General features: G+C 41.1%; 1 protein-coding gene across 2 annotated transcripts in view; it reads right to left on the reverse strand.

The window, feature by feature from the left end:
* WWC3 (WWC family member 3) overlaps window positions 1-21,001 on the reverse strand; it is an 89,376-nt gene that overhangs the window by 61,308 nt on the left and 7,067 nt on the right. Inside the window, exons 1-2 of one of the 2 annotated variants that reach the window (XM_087967041.1) lie at window positions 7,636-7,740; window positions 1,892-2,001 (exon numbers count right to left, since the gene is read on the reverse strand). In XM_087967041.1, coding sequence (XP_087823167.1) covers window positions 1,892-1,907 — 16 coding nt within the window. In that variant the 5' untranslated portion in view covers window positions 1,908-2,001; window positions 7,636-7,740. Of the gene's footprint in view, window positions 1-1,891; window positions 2,002-7,635; window positions 7,741-21,001 lie in introns of those variants that run through there. The other variant, XM_087967040.1, reaches the window with a different exon arrangement.

Below are 21,001 nucleotides of genomic sequence, written 5' to 3' on the forward strand. Positions count from 1 at the left end.
CCTATGATGTGACTTCCCACTTCAGCTCCATTCCAACAACTAAAGCTGTCACAGTAGTGAACAAACAACTGCTGTAAGACAGCACCTTAGGTGATGGAACCAACGTCAGCCCAGACCACATATTTGCCATGCTGGACTTTTGCCTGACTACTACCTATTTTAAATACAATGAAGGTTTTTACAGACAAAAACATGGCTGCACCATGGGGTCACCTGTGTCCTCCATAGTGGGCCATCTCTACATGGAAGAGATAGAAACCAAAGCCCTAAACTCTTTCACAGGAATTCCATCCACTCACTGATACAGGAATGTGGATGATACTTGGATCAAAATCAAAACCCAGGAATTGGAAGCGTTCACCAAACATCAGCTCTGTGGACAGATATAACGAATTCACACAGGAAGATGTTAAGGAAAATTGTCTGGCCTTCCTAGATTGTGCAGTACACATTAAGGAAGACAGAAGCCTTAAGATTGAAGTTTACAGAAAACACCCACACAGAGATTAAGATTTACATTTTGATTTCCACCACCCACTGGAGCACAAAATGGGAGTTTTCAGAACCCTACACCACTGCCAGCAAAGATGGGAAAGAAAATGAACTAAAACATAATAATGAAACCTTCAGAACATGTGGCTATCCCAACTGGGCCTTTATCAAATCCCCCAAAAGAGCTCATCCATAACAAAAAAGGGAATAATAAACAAAGCAATACTGTCATTCCATATGTTGCAGGAATATCTGAAAAGCTCAGGAGGATTTTCAACCAATACAACTTTAAACCCAAGAATACACTAAGGCAGAAGAAACTTGTCCACCCCAAGGATAAAGCACCCAGACACAAACTGAGCAATATGGTATACGGAGTACAATGCAGTATGTGGAGTACAATGCAGTACATTGGGAAAACAAAACAATCACTTCACAACAGAGGGAGAGGGAGAGGGATGCAACATTACCTATCTCCTGTCTACAATACAGTCCTTTCAGCAGTTCCAAGAAGGCTCCACACACATTTGCACTACTCAGGTGATCCTGAGGACACAGATAAACCTCCAAGTGGCCACAACAAATCTCTAAAATAATGCAAACGACCAGCTATCTGCAAAGAATATAAATTTTTCCATTCTCCACCATCCAGTCAGAGCTGGAGAAGCTTATTGGATGAGAAGCGAAATATATTCAGAGAACAACAAGAAAATCCAGTTGCCTCTTGAAAAAGTACCTTTGGAATAATCATGACTGGATGACTGAGAATCTCCATAGACATGTACTACTATACTACTCTACCAAAATTACTTGGGTAATTGAGTAAGATCCAGGAATGGATCACTCATGATTGATAAAGGAAGGGTTAGGATTAGTCCTATTCTTTCAGTTTTAATCCTTCTTTTTCATCTCTTTTCATTGTCTTTTCTTCTGCTCTTTCCTATCTCTGCTGCCATTGTCCATCTGCCATTTAATCTAATTCGAAGGTAGCATCCTGGACTTTTCTACTATGGCTACCATCAATGGAAAGTCTCTAAAGATTTTTAAAAAGCAATATTAAATCCAAAATTTGACGGAAAAAATAATTTATATAAAATCCCAGATATTTGAGTATGTGCATTAGCACATATCAAGCTTGTTAATATTATTCAATAGTTCTATCTCCAATAAGTTATGACAGAAATCTTCAAACAAATTACACAAAAACAATCCTAAACCCATGAGAATTGTGCATATTTTTTCATATTGCAGGACAGCATCCACAATAGCAATAATTTTATAATTTTATTGTATCTTTCTCCCTTGCCCAACTCTGATTTGTCTATATATAAATGAATATTTAGGATCCAAGTTTTATATAACTGCATAACTTAAAATAAAAACAAAACTGGTTACTCACGATTTATGTGGTCCATGTAATAAACACCAATCTGTTGATCGTAAACAGTTTCCCATCCTAAAGGTAGTTCATCACCAACACAGTCAGCAAAAGTTAATGGCTTGGTAATCCTACAAATATTATAAAAAAATAATAAAAAGTTCAAACATGCTGCGTTTAATTATCGTTATAGTCGACTATAATGTAACTTGGATAAATTATGATTAAGGACATGACTTTTTAATGCCAAAACTTTTAACATATGATAAAGAAAATCAATCTCAAGTAGGAACATTTTAAGAAAGGCAAGAGTAACACATTTTACTTTCAGATATGAACTTTACAATTTATTTATAATGTTACGTAATTTTTTTCTCAACGGAAGTTGTATGAGCGTCATCATGTGAGACTTTCAAGAAGAGATTGGACTGCCATTTGTCAGAAATGGTGTAGGGTCTCCTGCCTGGGTGGAGGGTTGGATGTAGATGAACTACAAGGTCCCTTACAACTCTAATTATCTGTTATTCTTTTTCACTCCTTTGCTTGTAGAACTAGTTCCCAGAAAGTAGAAATATTTTGAACTCTTTGAATATTTTAGATTGTGTGCTTAAAGTCCCAAACAGCTTCAAACCTAAAATAGCACCTTTATGACTGTTGACATGACATATATGATTAACAGAACTGTTACTTTTCAGATATATTAGTGGGGGAAACAAATGCAGTTTAATATTAAACATTCAGTATTACATTTAAACTAGAAACTAAAACCTCACTACTGAAATCGCCACATGGTAATAGAAATGACTGCACCAAATATACAAGCATACTCAGATATATTGCCACTGATTTAGAAGGCAGACAGTATCTTATTATTACACTCTTATCTTTAGCTCTCATAAACACACACACAAAAAGAAATGATAAAAGAGTGTATATATTTGTGTTACAAAAAATACCTTATTAAACTTTTTGTTTTGAAACAAGGAGAAAGGAAGCAAGGGCAGTCTTTCATAGCATTTGCCTACTAGCACTTCAAAGTTTATCTGAAAGCTTACATTTCAACTGGAGAAATGTGATTCAGAACACATGTGAGTACACATATAGCCCCTGTTGGAAATACCTTTAAAATGTGTCATTCCCAGTCATAGCTGCTTAACTACAGGAAAAGTCACAGTTGCTTTAAAGTGTTTCTGACACATACTACATTCATGCCTCTGCATGAGCCAAATCACATCTATCCTTTTGAATCTAAACGGGTAATCTTGGTTTCATCCAATTCCTGGTTCACTTGTTGTCCATATACTTCTCTCAACTACTCTCCATATACTTCTCTCAACAAACATATTTTTCAGATTTTCCTGATTTTGCTTTTTTCTTCACAATATTTAAATCTTGCTTTGTTCTTATCACGATCCACATTGTTGCTCTTAGCTACTTTTGCTTGTTCTGTTTTTAGTCGGGTTCAATAAGACTTTGATCGTTCACTCACCACTTCTATCTTGTATCTCTGCTCTAATATTTGACATATAGAATGCATATTTTAATTCCATCTCTATATCTTGAACATTAGTTCCATTTCTATATCTTGAATAATCTGCTGTGTATTATTCAATCCCAATCATAATTTCTATTAACAATTAAAAAGAATCTATATACTGTATTATATCTGTAGGATAAATCATCTTGCAGGCGCTCCCTGTAAAATCTACTACATTTTATTTAGATACAAGATACAACTCAGGAAGCAATCTTTCCAGTCACTCATACAGCTTCCAGAAAAAAAGTGAAACTCCTTGCTGACAACTGGTGTATGTGTGTTGCATGTGTGTATACATACATACATATACATACACACAAACACATATCAGTTGTCAACATATACACACCCTACACCATCAGCAGCAAACACAGGCATTCATATATATTTTCAGCATAGAATTTATTTCATGTTCTGAAAGAGAAAGTGACTTAACTATTTTAAACTTGGAGAATATTACAATTTAGCATACTTCTTTCATAGAAGACCAACTGTACCAGCTAACAAAATAACCTTTAGGTCTTTCCTGATGTAGATAAACTCAGAAGAATATGCTGTTTGCTAGAATGATTTTGAAAAATCACTTTTAAACAAAGATTTGATTAGGAAGTTCTAAAGAAACTAAAATTAAAATGAACTATTTATAAAAATTATGACTTGGTAAAGCAAATAAAGCAACAACTCTGGGCATGTCTTCATTATGTTCTCTCATGAATATATGTATATATTATATACATATACATATACATATATATATGAATATATGTGTACACACACACACACACTGCTTACTTAAACCCAATCAAAACAGACCATTAAAACAATACCAGATTTTAAACTTTATATTGACTAAGCTCATAATTATAAAACTATCAATATTCCGTATTAAATTTTGAACGTGATCATAAAATGAAACATGGGTAAAGAATTTAAGTTGTTTCACAAAGTTCAGGGGAATTCAGACTATTGAAAAATAACACAGAGTGATGGTCTTCAAACTTGTTATTGCTCTTTACCTATATTGACATCACTGGATGTGTCCCCAATCTTTAAGAAGGTAAAGATAACTACAGGCCAGTCTGCTTAATATAACCAGCAAACATACTAACTGCCTCTATAATAATCAAAAGGAATAGATGAATCAGGGAATATTGAAAGCGGAAGAGGAGGTCAGTTTGAGAGAAGGTATAGGCCCCATTGAAGAATGTTAATTTTTTCACTACTGATTCTGTGGGCATGGCTTGGTGGGTGTGGCTAGGTGGGCATGGCCATGTGACTGGGTGGGTGTGGCTTTTTTACAGCCACCACCCCCCTTTTTGGGCCTTCTGGGTCTCAGAGGAGCCTCGGGGGGGGGCATTTTTGCTCCCAGAAGGCTCCTCTGGGGCTCAGGAAGAAAAAATCGGAGCCTGGAGGGGGCACACAGCACCCCTCCTGGCTCCATTTTGGGACCTTCCTGGCCTCAGAGGAGCCTCTAAGGGGGCATTTTTGCTCCCAGAAGGCTCCTCTGGGGCTCAGAAAGGCAAAAAATGGAGGGGGCTGAGCTCCTCTCTCCATTTTTTGCCTTCCTGGGCCTCAGCAAGGGGAATCCCGGCACAGCTGATCGTGTGTACAGCTGATTGTCGGGAGGGAAAAAAAGAAAGAAATATCTTAAGGGGCAAGCGTCAGGCGGATGGGGTGAGCAAGCATTGGGCGGGCGGGGCAAGCAAGCCAGCAGTGACCGGGCAACTGGGTCGGGGACGTGGCCAGCCAGAACTTTCTACTGGTTCAGCGACCCACGGCAAATCCTTGCTACTGGTTCTCCCAATGCAGTGTGAACTGGCTGAATACCACCACTGGCCCTACAGTACTTGATCAGAAAATATTCAAACAACAATGTGATATCATTGTACAGTACCTTCATAGATCTTAAGGCATCTTTGTATTCTGTATTCAAAACCAAAGTAAGGAAAAACCTGGAAGCCACATCAATAAACTGTAGGTGTCTCCACTTAATTCATGCTCCACACTCTAATATGATTCTTAAGGTCAGAGGCAATATGCAAAGGTTTCTTTCAAAGTCAGTTAAACTTGAAATAAGATAAAACAGCAATGTATTTTGTCCCACCCTTTCAATTTTTATATCAATGATATGATGAGATATCCAAACAATCTAAATTTCCAACTCCCTAAACTAGGGGATCACAGCATTGCCCTTTTGTTCTATGCAGACAACACCGTGGCTCTTTCCAGAACACCAAGAGACCTCAAAAGAGCTCTGAGAACTTTGGCCTGATACTGGAGCAATGATAATCTGCAAATCAGAAAACTAAGATTATGGCTTCTGTCAAAAAGCCAAAGCTCTGCTTATGGAACATAAAATAGAACAAGTGATTAGTTCTGATTATTTAGGAGCAGTCATGCATGCTACTGGCTTGAGAAAAGCCCACTGTAAATATGCTGCTGTTACTAGACAAAGATCTGCCAATGCCATCCTTAAATTTTTCCAGTCCAATGGAGGATATTAGATTCCAGCTGCACTTCAGCTCTTTCAGCAAAGTCCAATTGCCTTATGGGATTCTGGTTGGCCCTCAGCCTCGTTTCACTTCTCTGGAGAGGGTACAATCCAAATTTATCAGAGCCGATCTCAAGATATCACACTAGGTCTCAAATATACAATGAATCTCAAAACACAAACATACTTCTATGACTGGAGAAAAGTATGATATCAGTTGACTCCTGAGTGAATCTAAGTTTTATAAACTTTTGGTTAAAGCTCAACTGCTATCCTCAAAGATTAAAACCATTCAGGACAATTTTCAATCCACATGGGTCAAAGCTGTTGAAGTCTAGGCTACTTTCCCTCTTCAGTACTTAAGACGGAATATGATCAGCTGAAACAAACCCTGAAGCAAAGGTTAAAGAATATAGAGAGGCGAACAGTTTAGGGAAGGCCCTAGCTTTCCTGACACCAGTACTCAACAGATATATTGCATTGCTGCCAGCTACACCTGACACAACTAGAAACATGCAGTCATCGGTAAGCTTTCTCTCTTGCCCAATGCCATCTCCACCCTTCTGTAGCAGTGGACAGTAAATATTAAAAAAATACCATTGGCTGAAAGATTCTGCTTCTGATTCTGGAAAGTGGACACTATAGAACAGAGGTGTCAAACTCGCAGCCCGTGGGCCAGATGCGTCAAGTGCTGGCCCTGCCCCCATCTGGTTTAGCAAAGGGGGAAAAAAAATCCCAATACGTCACGTGACAATGCCATGACGACGCAAGTTTGACACCTCTGCTATAGAACATGTTCTTCCTTTCTTCTAGGTTTTGTGCAGCAGTACAGAGGATCTGTTAGACCCTGATGGTTCAATCTCTTGCAATGCATTCTTTGTAACTATAATTTATTTAAATTTTATAATAGATATTATTACTTTGTTGATATTTATAGTTTTAGATACTATTACTTTGTTGTAATTTTAGATGTTTTCATATTTAATTTTAGTGCTTACATTATAATTTAATATAAGCTGTATCCCTGACTTTACTTATAGATGTTAGATTGTTTTAAGTAAATTGTGGTATATATTATGGCCTACATATACTGCCTATATTATGGCTATTTTTCACACTTGCAACTATTGTAGCATCCCCATGGATGATCAAAATTCGAACACTTGATAACTGGCTCATATTTATGACAGTTGCAATGTCCTGGAGTCATGTGATCACTTTTTGCAATGTTTTATGCAGCAAAATCAATGGTTCACTTTACAACCATGTTACTAATTTAGAACCGCAATGGCTTAGGTATAAAACTGATTCAGTCTTCATCAATTAAAAACCTGAGCTCTTTTTCTATTTTACTGAAAATATTGATGTTTAAATAGGAATGAAATTATGTCAGCTGGCATATAATATAAAAAGCCTTGGTCTTACCTGAAACATGTCTTCTAATTGTACTGGAGGAGAATCCAAAGTGTGGGTTGTCTCTGCTTCCTTGCTTGAAGACTGAGTCAATCAAAGCTTAATCCCGCCTCTTCCTACTGAGCGTGCCCAGTTTTGAAGAAGGCTAAATGATTGACTTGGAGATTTTCTTGGTGCTCTTCCTGGGTGTTCTTGAACTTAGGACCCAACATTCATCAGGGTGGGTTTGGATTCTCCTCCAGTACAACTAGAAGACGCGTTTCAGGTAAGACCAATGCTCTTTCTCAGTTGTACTGATCAGAGAATCCAAAGCGTGGGACCTACCAAAGCTGGCTGCTCTATGGATAGGTAGTAGTCTGGTCCTGAGTCTCCATCTCCGTATGCACTCTCTGCAGTACTCTTCTTCCAAAGGCTGCCTCCGCTGACACGAAGGCCTCCAGCTTATAGTGCCTGATGAATGGAGCTGGTGATGACCACATTGCTGCCCTATAGATGTCCTCGATAGAGGCCTGTGTGTTCCAAGCTGCCATTGTGGTTGCACTCCTGGTTGAATGGGCTGTCACTCAGCTGGGCAGCATTAAGGATTTATTCTCATCAGTCATTGCAATGCATGACCTAATCCACCAGCCTATGATCGATGGGGGAACCTTGTGTCCCAAAGAATCCAGTTTGAATGATACAAACAGTGATTCAGTTTCCCTAATAGAAGCTGTCCTCTTTCTATATATGCGTATCGCTCTTCTAACATCCAAAGAGTGCCACTCTTTTCTAACTCATGGACTGGTTCCAGGAAGAGGTCCGGCAGTACTATTTCCTGTGCTCTATGAAATGTGGAATTCACCTGCAGAATAAAGGTAGGACCCATCCTTAACGCTACTCTGTTTGGATGGAATACGCAAAGATCCTCCCTTATGGATAGAGCTGCCAGTTCAGATATGCGTCGGCTGAGGTAATGACCACTAGGAAACCACCTTAAAGGTGAAAAAATGTAAACTAACCATCCATAGTGTTTCAAACGGTTCTATCACGAGTGCTCTCAGCCCTTGGTTAACTCCCAGGTGGGATACCTATGTATCACTGGCGGTTTCAAATTGGTTGCCCCTCTGATGAACGTGCAAACCAAGGGGTGCCGGGCGAGGACTCTAATGTTCCACTGCCCAAAACTGACACTATTGCTGCCACCTGCCTACGTAACATGTTGGGGGACAGACCCCTGTCCAGCCCCTCCTGAAGAACATCTAGAACCTGTGTCATTGACACCATGGTTGGCTCAATATGTGCCTTGGACAACCAACTACAGAAGGTCTCCAGGTGGCATCATAAATCCTGTTGGTTGAAGGCCTCCTAGAAGCTTGGAGTGTCTGTATGGTCTTGTTTGAGCACTTTAGCTGACTCAGTATAGCGCTTTCAAGTGCCAAATGGTCAGCTGGAGCCATTGTGGTTCTGGGTGCTGCACTGTCCCCTGGGTCAGGGATATCCTGGGGGAATTCTCCATGGCCTGACTATTGCCAGGTCGATCAGATCTGCCTACCACGGCCAACTGGGCCAATTAGTTGCTACGAGTAGGATCTCCACCTTCTCTATCCCTCTTTTGATTACTCTTGGAATCAATGGGAGTGGGGGAAAGGCATATAGTAAGCCCCTGGGCCATGCCCCTCGGGGATCATTGGCTCTTTCTGCTCCTGGTGTTGGGAATCTTGGATAGAATCTTGGCAGGTATGTGTTCGTTGGGGGCACAAACAGATCCCTAACTGGTTTCCTGACTCTATGTCTGACAGCTCCCTGAAAAGGTCTGGGTGTAGACACTACTCTGAGTAGTCGACTATTGTCCTGCTGAGCCAGTCTGACTGCACATTCTCCGTCCCAGAGATGTGCTCTACTCTGATCAATAGGAGGTTTTTCTCTGCCCAGTGGCCTAAGTGCTCTGCTTCTTGCATGAAAGCCCTGGAGTGGGTCCCACCATCATGTGATGTAGGCCTTTGTGGCCACATTGTCCATCAGGGTGAGGACATGTTGGCCCCCTGTACTTGCTTGGAATGTCCTTAGAGCCAGGTACGTTGCCCTGAGCGCCAACCAGTTGATATTGTTTTTGAGATCTCTGGACCACTGGCCCTGTGTGATTTGAGTCTGGTAGTGTCCCCCCACCAAATAGGCTGTCATCTGTCGTGATGGCCAGGCAATTGGGTTCCTTGAAACTGCATCCGCTAGTCATGACCTGGGACCTCCACCACTGGAGTGATTGCTTACCTTTTGGTGGGACCCTCACCTTGGTTCTCGCATTGTCCTTGCTTGCTCTCTGGTAGGGCAAGAAAAACCATTGTAAGGTTCTTGCGTGCAGACGAGCCTCATGGCATGATTGAAATACACTATATCATTTTGCCTAATAGCTGTGAGAGCAGTTCCAGTGTTACTATTGAGGCTGTGATCCCCTGGCCAGTTACTGCTTTTATGCTGGCCTGCCGCTCCTGTGACAGATAAACTTTGCAGGAGCTGGTGTCTATGACTACCCCAAAATGTTGCAGTCAGTTTGTCGGGAGTCAGAAGACTCCTTTCAAAGTTCATGGAAAACCTGTGGTCTTGTAATGTTCGCATTGTGGTTTCTATGTCCTCCCTTGCACTTAGACTGGAAGAGCACTGAATCCCTATGTTGTCCAAATAGCATTGGACGCGTACTGGTATTGTTCTGAGATGGGCTGCTATCACTGTCTGTATCATGGTGAACGTTCTGGGTGCCGAGGATAGCCCGAACAGTAGCCTCTTGTGTTGGAAGTGTCATCCCACATAACAAAATTGCAGGAATCTTCGATGCGGTCGGGCAATCAGCATGTGCAAGTATGCCTCCATGAGGTCTATTGATGTTAGGACCTCTCCCTCTTGGATATTCCCCAGAATTGACTGTAGGGGTTGCATCTTGAATTTTTTGTACACTACGTGCTTGTTTGGTCTTTGGAGATCTAAAATTGGTGTCTCCCCCGCCCCCCGATGCCTTCTGGACTATGAACAGGATTGAGTAGAACCCTTGTCCCTTTTGGAACTGGTTGAACAGACTGGATGTCCAACCGGTGTTGCACTGCTGCTTCCATGATGCTCCTTTTTGATCTGTCTTTTGAGATCGGGCACTTCAGAGGAGTGGGGAGAAATTCCAGAATGAGGCCTCGCCTTATTGTGTTCAGGACCCATGTGTCGGTTGTTATTGCTTCCCATTGGTCGGCAAGTAGACCCAGTCTTCCGCTGATGGGTGCACTGTTCCTGTTGTCACTTTGTGTGGCGGAAGAACTTGCTAGTTGAGCCCCTGAACAGTTGCTTTCCTTGCAATCTTTGGCTGCCCCGCCTCTAAATCCATCTCTGTCCGGTTGTCGTCCCTGTGGGTATGGTCTTTGGGATCCTGGAAACTCAAAACTCTTTCTGCGGCTGGAACAGACTGCCTTCGTGTGTAAGGTGAAGGTCGCCTATCTGCTTGTCCCTATATCCTAGGTAAGATCGTCCTCTTGTCCTTGGTCTCCACCAGCAGGTGTTCAATGGCTTCCTGAATAGCTTGTTCCCCTTAACTGGAGCAGAAGCTAGCTTCCATTTATGCTTTAAATCCACCTGCCAATGGCGGAGCCAAAACAGGCGCCTCACTGCTACTGAAGCTGCGATGGCCTTGGTAACCTATTTGACACCGTTAAGCATGGCATCAGCTATAAGCTCCATTGTGACTATTATCTTATTCAGATCCTGTTGTACCCAGAGATCACTAGGTGGCGCCCTTTCCTGCATCTACCCTGTTTCTCCAACAATATGGCCTCCCCCAATAGGAAGTCCCAGCATGTTTTATAGGCATGAAATGAAATTAAGCCCCTCCCCCCAAATTAAGGCCTATATTAAAACATGCGAAATGGGGGGGAATGGTGGGGGGGCTTGCCGTTAGGAAGTACTTTTGTTGCACATCCGGATATGGTGCTGCCTGCGTTGACCCCGATATGAAGTGCCGAGGTCACCAATGCCAAGGTCAACATCCAAGCCATTGCTGCCCGCCCGCCCAAAGATGCAAGGGGGGAAATTAAGTCACCCCCGAAAAGATGGCCTAGCCATTTTTGGGGGGCTCAAAAAAAAAAAGACCCGGCCTTATTATATGAGAAACAAGGTATTCAAACCACATCAGAACTGCCCTGCTGAAGAATGACGCAGTAGAGGTTGCCTTTACTGCCCATTCCGCCACCTGGTGGACCTTCTGAAGGGTCTGTTCAGCTTGTCTTCTCCTTTCAGGCCCTCTTCCATCTCGTTGGCTAAGATGCTGGAGGATGTAGAAGCAGCCACTAGTCCATCTATTGTTAGCATTTGTATCATCTCAGCCAGCTCTATGTTGTAATTCTTTTTATTCCCACCTGGTATTGGGAATATCACCAGTCAGGCCAATTGCCCTTCCATCTCCTCTTTGAACAGCTCAGGTGAGGGTACCATCACACATTTCACCTTAGTTCCTGCAAAGAAATGATTGTTTGGGTTTGATGATTCTGGTTGCTGTAGTAATCCCTAGACCTGTTGCTGCTTTGGCTCTACCTAGCAGCATCTTAAACAAGTGCTGGGGAGAAAAAGGCCTGTGAACGCTAGAGTCTCTGGCCCATTTTCTTTCTCATCAGAAAATGCTGCTTCCTTCTGCTCCTCCTCCCCTGAAACTGAAGCCTCACTTTGGGTGTAAGGAGGTATTGAGCTGGCTCTCTGGAAGGCCACACACATATATTCAGTCCTGAAAAAAGTATCACCATGTTGCTAACTCTGTACAACCAGTTTCCCATTATTTTTAAAAAACTCTAACATCAAGGCTTTCATGTGTCCCATCATTGCAGGTGGGGTGATCCCTGCTGCTGTGGGCATAAAGGTGGCCTCTGGTGCCAACTTTGTTCTCTTAGGTTCCCAGTGATTGTTAGACTCCTGGGAGCTTTCTTGATTCTCTGACAAAAACTCACTCTCCTTCAGACAAAGAGACGGCTGACTAATTGCTCACCAGCTCCCTCTGGTGTTGCAGTTTGAGCATAGGCCTCCTGTTGCTTTGTTTCCACTGGCCTATTTGCTGGAGTGCAGGAATTTCCATTCCTCTCCACCTCCCTCTCAGCCCTTGCAAAACTTTTCTCAATTGTTCTTTGTCTCCTTAAAGCCTCCCTTTCATCAGCTTTTAACACCTTTTGTAAAGGTTTTTCTTTCTCTTCATTTATTGTTGCTCTATTGGCCATCTTGCTCCTTTAGAGCCTCTTTCTCTAGCTGGGCTTGGATCAGGAGAACACTGATCCTCCAAACTTACCTCTGTTTCAGAGGAATCTGCCCTGTTCATCCCTTTTGCTCTCTGGGGCAGGCAGTCTTGCCCACGCTGGGGCTGTGCTGTAACAATCTGATATTTTCTGCTTTTGGGGGAGTATGCTCAGCCGCAACTGAGCAGTGACTCTAGTCCCCTGACTTAGGTGGGCTAACAAGGCCTCCGAATTAGAGTGTGCTCAGCTGCAACTGAGTAAGGACTCCTCCCCTTTACAGCCTTTTGAGGGGATGCAGCCAGGGGTGGGATTCTACCTGTTCGCACCAATTTGCTAGAACCAGTTGTTAACATTCTAAGCAGTTTGGAGAACCAGTTGTTAGAAGAAATTACTGGCCTAATCCTGTATGGAAGGCAGGAAGGAAACATTCTGGTGTTGCTTACAGAAACTACCTCTCTGTTAACCCTTATTACATTCTTGGCAGGACTACACTTCCTATCTCAGGAACGTCTCTGGATTTCCCCCCCCCCTCCTTTGCTGGTACTTTGCTTGCATAGAGGACCATTCAAAGTTACAATGGCACTGAAAAAAGTGACTTATGACCATTTTTCACACTTATGACTGTTGCAGCATCCCCACAGTCATGAGAGGCCAGGGGAGGAGATGCGTGCCTCAATGTGAGTGATATTGAGTTGTTCGCACCCAGCCAATAACATGACCACTAAGCCACGTCCACCCAGTCACATGACCACAAAGCCACGCCCACCACCTAAGCCACACCCACAGAACCGGCTGTTAAAAAAATTGAATCCCACCCTTGGATGCAGCTATGGGCTGCTTTCAGGACAGCTGAATTACAGGCCGCCTGCTTGTTTGGAGCTGTGGCGGTTTCAGGATGTCCTGGCATCGTTCTGCCCTTCCCTCTGGGCTTGCTAAGCCTTCAGATGACCGAGTGTTTACTGTCCGCTTGTTTGGAGCCCTGGCGGATTCTGGATGGCTGAGCGCTATTCAGACCCTTGCTCTTTGCTCTGTAGGATGGCCAAGCACTAGCCCCCCTGCTCGATTAGAGTCACAGTGGCTTTGATCCAAGCACCAAACTGCTGTTTGGGACTTCCCCATTGCACTCCCTTACCACAGCTTTCTCGCCTGTGCAGCCCGGTTTGCTTTTCTCAAAGTTGGCTGGTTTTTGCTTTTTTCCCCAAGTTGTTTGAGTAATCCAAAGCGTGTTTAAAGTTTCTTTGTCCTGAGCACTTTCTCCATGCCTCTTCCTTGCATGAAGACTGAGTGAAAAACTGGACATGCTCAGTAGGAGACGGGACTAAGCTTTGATTGACCCAGTCTTCAAGCAAGGAAGCAGAGACAACCCACGCTTTGGATTCTCCAATCAGTACAACTGAGAATAAGCTATCTTCCTTTGCTCTGCTTTTTGTTTCTTGCTGCTTTATTTTACTTTATATTAGCATTAGCATTATACACATTATTAACATTAAATCATTAAAGCTCTATCAAACTATAGAAATGAATCATTAAAATCACTTAAACAGAGCACTCTGTTGATAAAACGTTTAATCGTTATAAAGGACTAAGTGTTTAATTTAGTAATTTACAATAATACTTATTATACAAACTATTTACCAGTCACATTTTAGATGTGCTTCATTAAGAACAATTAGATTCAAAAATGATGTTTCTTAAGCACTTAGATCTGAATATTCCTAAGAACCACTGAAATAATAGGATTCATTTAAATATGAATCACAAGGATCAAACCCATTATCTACAACAACCAAACTTGCATACTCTGTGTTCTATAATAACTATCTTGTACTTAAGCAAACTGAAATTTGTACATTAAATCAGATTTCTGCAATATGCATACACTTTGAATATCAATATTTTAAAAATAATTTCAATTTCTGCTAATTAGCAAAAAATTTAAAACCTCATTTAACATTGCAATAAAGAGCTTCTTTTATGTCTTCCCACTAAAATCCTCCTACTCTAAGATATATCTCTAGATATTCACCCAATTTTCTGAATTTGAGTTGCACTGCAAAGTACTAAATGAATCCCATTCTACTGATGAAAATACATAGCTGGGTAAAGTATATTTATCAATAATCTTTATTAAAGAAATTATAGATAAAACAATGAAGGATTTTTTTAAAGCTCAGATATCCTAAGTATCACAAATTATTTACTCTAATATACTATAGCACTCTTATTTTAAAATGCATGGAAAAGTTTTTTAAAAATGCTGATTTACTGGTACTCCTTTGCAATAGTTCATTCGTACAAGTTCACCTCTTTGTGCCTTCAAAAATGGGGATACTACTACCCTGTTTCTCCAACAATATGGCCTCCCCCAATAGGAAGTCCCAGCATGTTTTATAGGCATGAAATGAAATTAAGCCCCTCCCCCCAAATTAAGGCCTATATTAAAACATGCGAAATGGGGGGCTTGCCGTCAGGAAGTACTTTTGTTGCACACCCGGATATGGTGCTGCCTTCATTGACCCCGATACGAAGTGCCCCACCAATGCCGAGGTCAACATCCAAGCTGTCGCCGCCCGCCCGCCTGAAGATGCAAGGGGGGAGAATTAAGTCACCCTTGAAAAGACGGCCTAGCCATTTTTGGGGGGCTCAAAAAAAAAAGAAAGACCCGGCCTTATTATATGAGAAACACGGTAAAATATGGGTAGCAAAATATTTTAAAATTGAATACTTCATTTTACTCACTTCAATTTTGAAACAGGTATTTTAACTCAAACCAAGTTCAGATTCTATTGTTTACAAGTGTTTCAAGCTCAAAACATAATTACAAAATAATTGAAACAATTCAGTTCTAATATGAAACAGCTGCTTTGAAACCAAAATAACTTTCTAACTCAAAGCAAGGTATTTACAATTAAAAATAAATTCAAAATGTTTTATATTCCTGTTTTAAGCATATATTCCCAATTAGAAACAAGAATTGAAATTTTCAGAGCAATTTAACAAGTCTTCTGATTCACACATGAAACAATGATGCTAACACTGCTGTATATGAGTATCTCTATCATAAAAAACATTCTAATTTCTTTCAATATGACAAAATTCTAAATGCTCTGACATTTCTGTATCAATTGGATTCCTCAAAAAATGATTTGGTCATCACTTTTAACTTTTGATGTAAAAATCATCAACTAGTCATTTATTATTAACATCTTAATTGTCAAAGGTAGAAGATTCAAGACAATTTCATAGAAATCAGCATTAAGACACTTTTTCCACTACCAGAGTTCCACTCTCCCCACCAATTCAAGCATCATTAAGTTAAAAATAGACATTTCCATTTCCCTTATTATTTCCTCTTTAGTTTCCAAGCTCTTAGAGTGTTTATTTAATATATCAACTTCCTATGTTTGTATTTTTGAAGGATCAGAATGAAAAACAGAAATATTTAGGCTTTGAAATCAGCTCCTGTATGAATTATTGTTTGAATGGCACATTTTTGTACCAGGAGAGGTTCACAACAATCAGCAGCACTGCACCTAAATGCCTGCACTCAATGCCATCCAATCATTTTTTTTATGTGTCTCAGAAATAGTAAATTCTTATTATAGTCATATAGTACAACAGGAATCTATTTTGGAGTCTTTTTATGTATTAATATGAGAGAAATGTCTATGGAGATTCTCAATCATCCAGGTCATGGATGTCCCAAAGGTGCTTTTCAAAAGGCAACTGGACTTCGTTGGGTTTTTCCTTGAAAACATTTTGCTTCTCATCCAAGAAGCTTCTTCAGTTTAGTTCTTCTTGAAAAACACTATTGAGACTAATATGAGTAACAGGCACAATGTACCCACAATATATGTAAATATCAAGCCTGACTATTTTGCTTCCACATTCCCTGGATTTGTAATATATTGTAAGGATGGGAACTAGTGGTTGCCGTGCTATGGCAAAGCTCACTGCACTTCCTATGGAACTCATCAAGTGCTGTTGCCCTAGAAGCATAAAGTTTAAACTCTGAAGCACAGATATAGTCTGTGAATACATTGTAGTGGCCAAATGATTATTATATTTAAGTCTTCATTCTTCTCTGCAGTAAAGATTTTAATCTAATTGAGTTTCTGAGTGTAGATGATAACTGATTTAATACGAGTTAGGTGTTTGGATTTACTACCAGAAATTTACTATTGAACTCTCATCTGGAGGATTGCCTGCTCAATCAATTTTGGATTTTTATTTTTGAATTTTTCTCAATCATTTAAACAATTATTCAAAGAAAGATAGCATGATCACACTTTGAAGAGCTTTGGCAGTGTCAGATTGGGAATGGTACGTCCATTGTAAGGTCTTTGATCTCTCATATCTTATGATACCACTAATAAGGTATCTTTTTAGTTATCCATATCAGGGGAATAAATTAACAGAAGGGGTCTTTCGGGGTCTTCACCTGCCTACGTCAAATATGAGTGTGATATGAATTAGGAGAGTTGTGCCAGCTCGGATGTTACCTAGATTAACAAGGTCTATGTCAGATGTTGGAGAACCAGGACAATATGATATATGAACTACTAGAACAAACCATACATGGACAAAACAAGAGAACCTGGAAAGGATGAAATAGCATTACAACAATAGATCTAATAAGAAAGGATATATAAAAGATATGATGGAACTAAGGATGGACAAAAAACTGCACCCACACTGAGAAACTGCTAGTTATCCAATGCTTCAACATAATGAAGAGGAAGCCACTCTCCCAACCAGATCAGTGGTTCTCAACCTGTGGTCTTTGGACCCCTTGGAGGGTCTGTGATGCCATCAGAGGGGGGTCTGCGGAAGTTTTAAGAAATGCCATGATTTAAATTTTGAGTTAAGTGAGGGTCTGTGGCCACAAACGATATTTAAAGGGGGTTGGTGGTGAAGAAAAGGTTGAGAACCACTGACATAGATCAACTACACATTACATCCTGGACTCAAGAAGACCTGGGAGAACTGGATGGACAGCCAATACCTGAAGCTGGAATGTCACTGTCATCTCCTTCATTCCACAATACAGAAGCTAATACAAGCTAATACGAGGCACATGATCATGGATAAGCTAGCTACAATCAACCTTTGACACCAGGTTCCAGGATTCAGTGAAAAGATACCATCAGATAATATGCTAGAGAATGCCAACGAAGCCCTAACAACAATCCCTACTTCCACCATAACTCAAACAATGAAGTGGTATACACTATAGTTTCTGTTACCCTGGAGATATTTGCTATACAATTAAAAAAAGCAGTAGTAAACACACATACCTGGAAAATAGAGACTAAGATCAAGGCAATCTATAGAGAGGTTTGTCAACTGCATAGAGTTACAGAACAGTATAAAGATTAAGGATAAGATTCATTTATTGAAAAAATACAATGTCTTAACTCCATCTGAAGCCCTAAGGACTGCTAAACAAAGGCTCATAGCTCTGGCTACCAGGTTAAGGAGATATACTAAAGAAGTAGAAGCCAAAAAGATAAATGCCATCTTCTCTAAAGAACTTTTCAAAGTGTACTTCCAAACACAGTGCATCAACACAGTAAGAAGAAGAACCACCAATAGCAGAAACTGAACACTACTGGAAGAACTACTGGAAGAAAAAAGAAGACACATAACACCAATAGACTGCGGCTATAGGATCTGAAAGCAGACCACAGCAAACCCCGAGAATGAGAACTGGTCACGTTCATGGTAGTAGATATCCAACAAGTCAAGAACATGAAAGGCTGGGCAGCAGCTGGCCTGGAAATAATCCGTATCTATTGGCTAAAGAAACTTACAGCACTGTTTGAATACCTAGCAGCACAGAGAACCAACCAACATAAGGAAGGACAGTTCAGATCATGAAAGATCCCCACAAGGAAACAGCACCATATAACTACCACCACTCCCCAGCTTCTCCAGAACAGGGAAAGTCATATTAGGCACCATGACCTACAAGCTACAAAAACATATAGCTTAGTTAGTACATGAACCCAACTCAGGTTATTGGGAATAACAGAGAGCAATAGAGAGCAATCACCTAAGACCCAAGGTCTAGAAAGACCAATCTGAACACAGTAAAGTTTGACTACAGGAAAGCCTACAATGCAAAGCCATGCACAGGGATCTATGAATGCCTGGCACTATACAAAATGAATAATAATCTAAGTATCTTCTTCAAGAACTCAATAGGACTTTGGAAGACAACAATGGAAGTCAACTCAAGACAGTTCACACAAGTAGTCATCAAATGTGGCATAAACCAAAGTGATACACAGTCCTGCTGTTCTGCATAGGCTTGAAGTTCCTCAGGCAGACAATCATAAGGAATGGATACAAGTTTAAGAGGGGAACTACCATCAAGCACCGCCTATGCATGGATGACATCATGCCGTATGCTAAAAGCTGGCCTACCTGACGGAGATCTACAGTGAGGACACTTGGGATGTCATTAGGACATAAGAAATATGGCCAGCTGGTGGTCAAGAGAGAGAAAGTAGTTAAGATTGATGGGTTGGAACTAAGCAGCTACATAGCAGACATACAAACCAGCTACAAGTACCTTGGTATCCCAAAGTCACATAGGATCCACAATAAGGAGGTAAGGAAAACAGCAACATCCAAGTATCATCAAAGATAAGACAGGATAAGACAGGTACTGAAGAGCTGGTTTAATGAATAGAAGATCCATGCCATCAACACCTTTGCCCTGCCATTCATCCAATACCCTCCTGGTATAGCTGATCAAGATGCACATGAAAGCTGTTAAGAAGCTCCTCACAATATACAGAAGTTTCCACCTCAAAACCAACACCCAGGGACTGTATGCCACCTGGAAATAAATCAGGTAGTGTGTGTCAAAGTGTTCATCCAATGTGTGTCAAAGTGTTTGTCCAGGACACAAAACCCAGAGCATCCAGGAATAGATGACTCCTTAAGATGAGCTGCTGAGAGAATGCCTAAGGCAGCAGCAGTCATGCAAGGAAAATGAAGACCCTAAATGGGACATACCATCAACATACAGATGAGGTGGCAGACATTGGTAAATTCTACTAGCAGCTGGAAAGGGTTGGAGTAAAAAGAAAAACAGCATTGTATCACTGACTATCTATATATATAAAAACGAAATACCACTCACGCAGATCACGAAATCTCCAGAACCGTAAAGCCTACAAACTTGAAATTGGGCACATATGTTCCTCTTGACTTCTAGGTGCTCGCTAAAAAAGGATTGTTTTCAAATGACCACCAGAGCATTAGTATTTCGTATATTATTATTACCATGCTCTGATGGTAAGAACTTCTACTCCCCCTCTCCACCTGAAAAGAACTCTGTTCCAACTGCCAGTTGCCTCACATTCCGTTACCTTAACTTCACAGCCATTTTCACCACTCAGGTGACCCGAGTTGCCTCAACGACTCTCTAAAAGAATGCAAACTACACTTCCAAACAGGAAGCTACTTTGGCATCAAAGGTTCTAGTATTTTTATTACCCACCATCCAGTCAGAGCTGAAGGAGCTCCTTGGATGAGAAGCAAAACATCTTGAAAGAAAAACCAGAAAGTCCAGTTGCCTCCTGCAAAAAACCACCTTTGGAACAACAGTTGGAGGAATATATTTTACAACACATTTGCTGGATAGGTAGGTAGGTAGGTAGGCAGGTGGGTGAATGGATGGAAAGGAATGGAACGGGGAAAGGAGAAAGGAAAGAAAAGGAAAGGAGGAAGGGAAGGGAAGGAGGAAGGAGAGGAGGGGAGGGGAAGGGAGGAGAGGAAAGGAGGATGGGAAGGGAAAGGAAGAAAGAAGGAAAGGAAAGGAAGAGAAGGGAGGAAGGGAAAGGAGGAAAGGAGGATGGTAAGGGAAAAGAGGAAAGATGGAAAGGAAAGGAGGAAAGGAAGGGAAAAGAGGAAAGACGGAAAGGAAAGGAAGGGAAAGGAAGAAAGAATGGGAAGGGAAAGGAGGAAAAGAGGAAAGCCCGGGCTCCTGCAATCACATAGTTTCGTCACAAAGCATGGGTATCCAACTAGCAGCAATATAAGAGCATGCATTAAGCCACAGACCCACAGAATCAGATCTCTACCCCATTAGAAAGGATTTGAGGTGTAAACTATGCTGAGAAGCATCAGGAACATAGAGTGGCTGGATGTAAGACGGAACAGCATATATTGGATAGCAGAATGAAGTGGCTGGCACCGTACATAGGAACATCTGTACAATGTGTGGGCTACACTCTTTCAAGTCCAAACGGGAGATTCCACAGAGGGTCACAGAAAATAACAGGGCTAAGATCCTGTAGGATTTCTAGATCGAGACAAGGACCAGAAGATGACAGTGACAATGGATGCAGCAGTACCAAAATGTTGGGAAGGAGGAATGTGAGAAACTGGAGAAGTACCAAGGTCTGAAGAAGGGACAGTGACTTCTATAGATGCCAGGAACATCAGAA

The sequence above is a fragment of the Notechis scutatus genome, chromosome 5 (assembly GCF_049901735.1).
Source record: "Notechis scutatus isolate UNSWTSFEM ecotype Mainland chromosome 5, rNotScu1.2, whole genome shotgun sequence".
NCBI lineage: Eukaryota > Metazoa > Chordata > Lepidosauria > Squamata > Elapidae > Notechis > Notechis scutatus.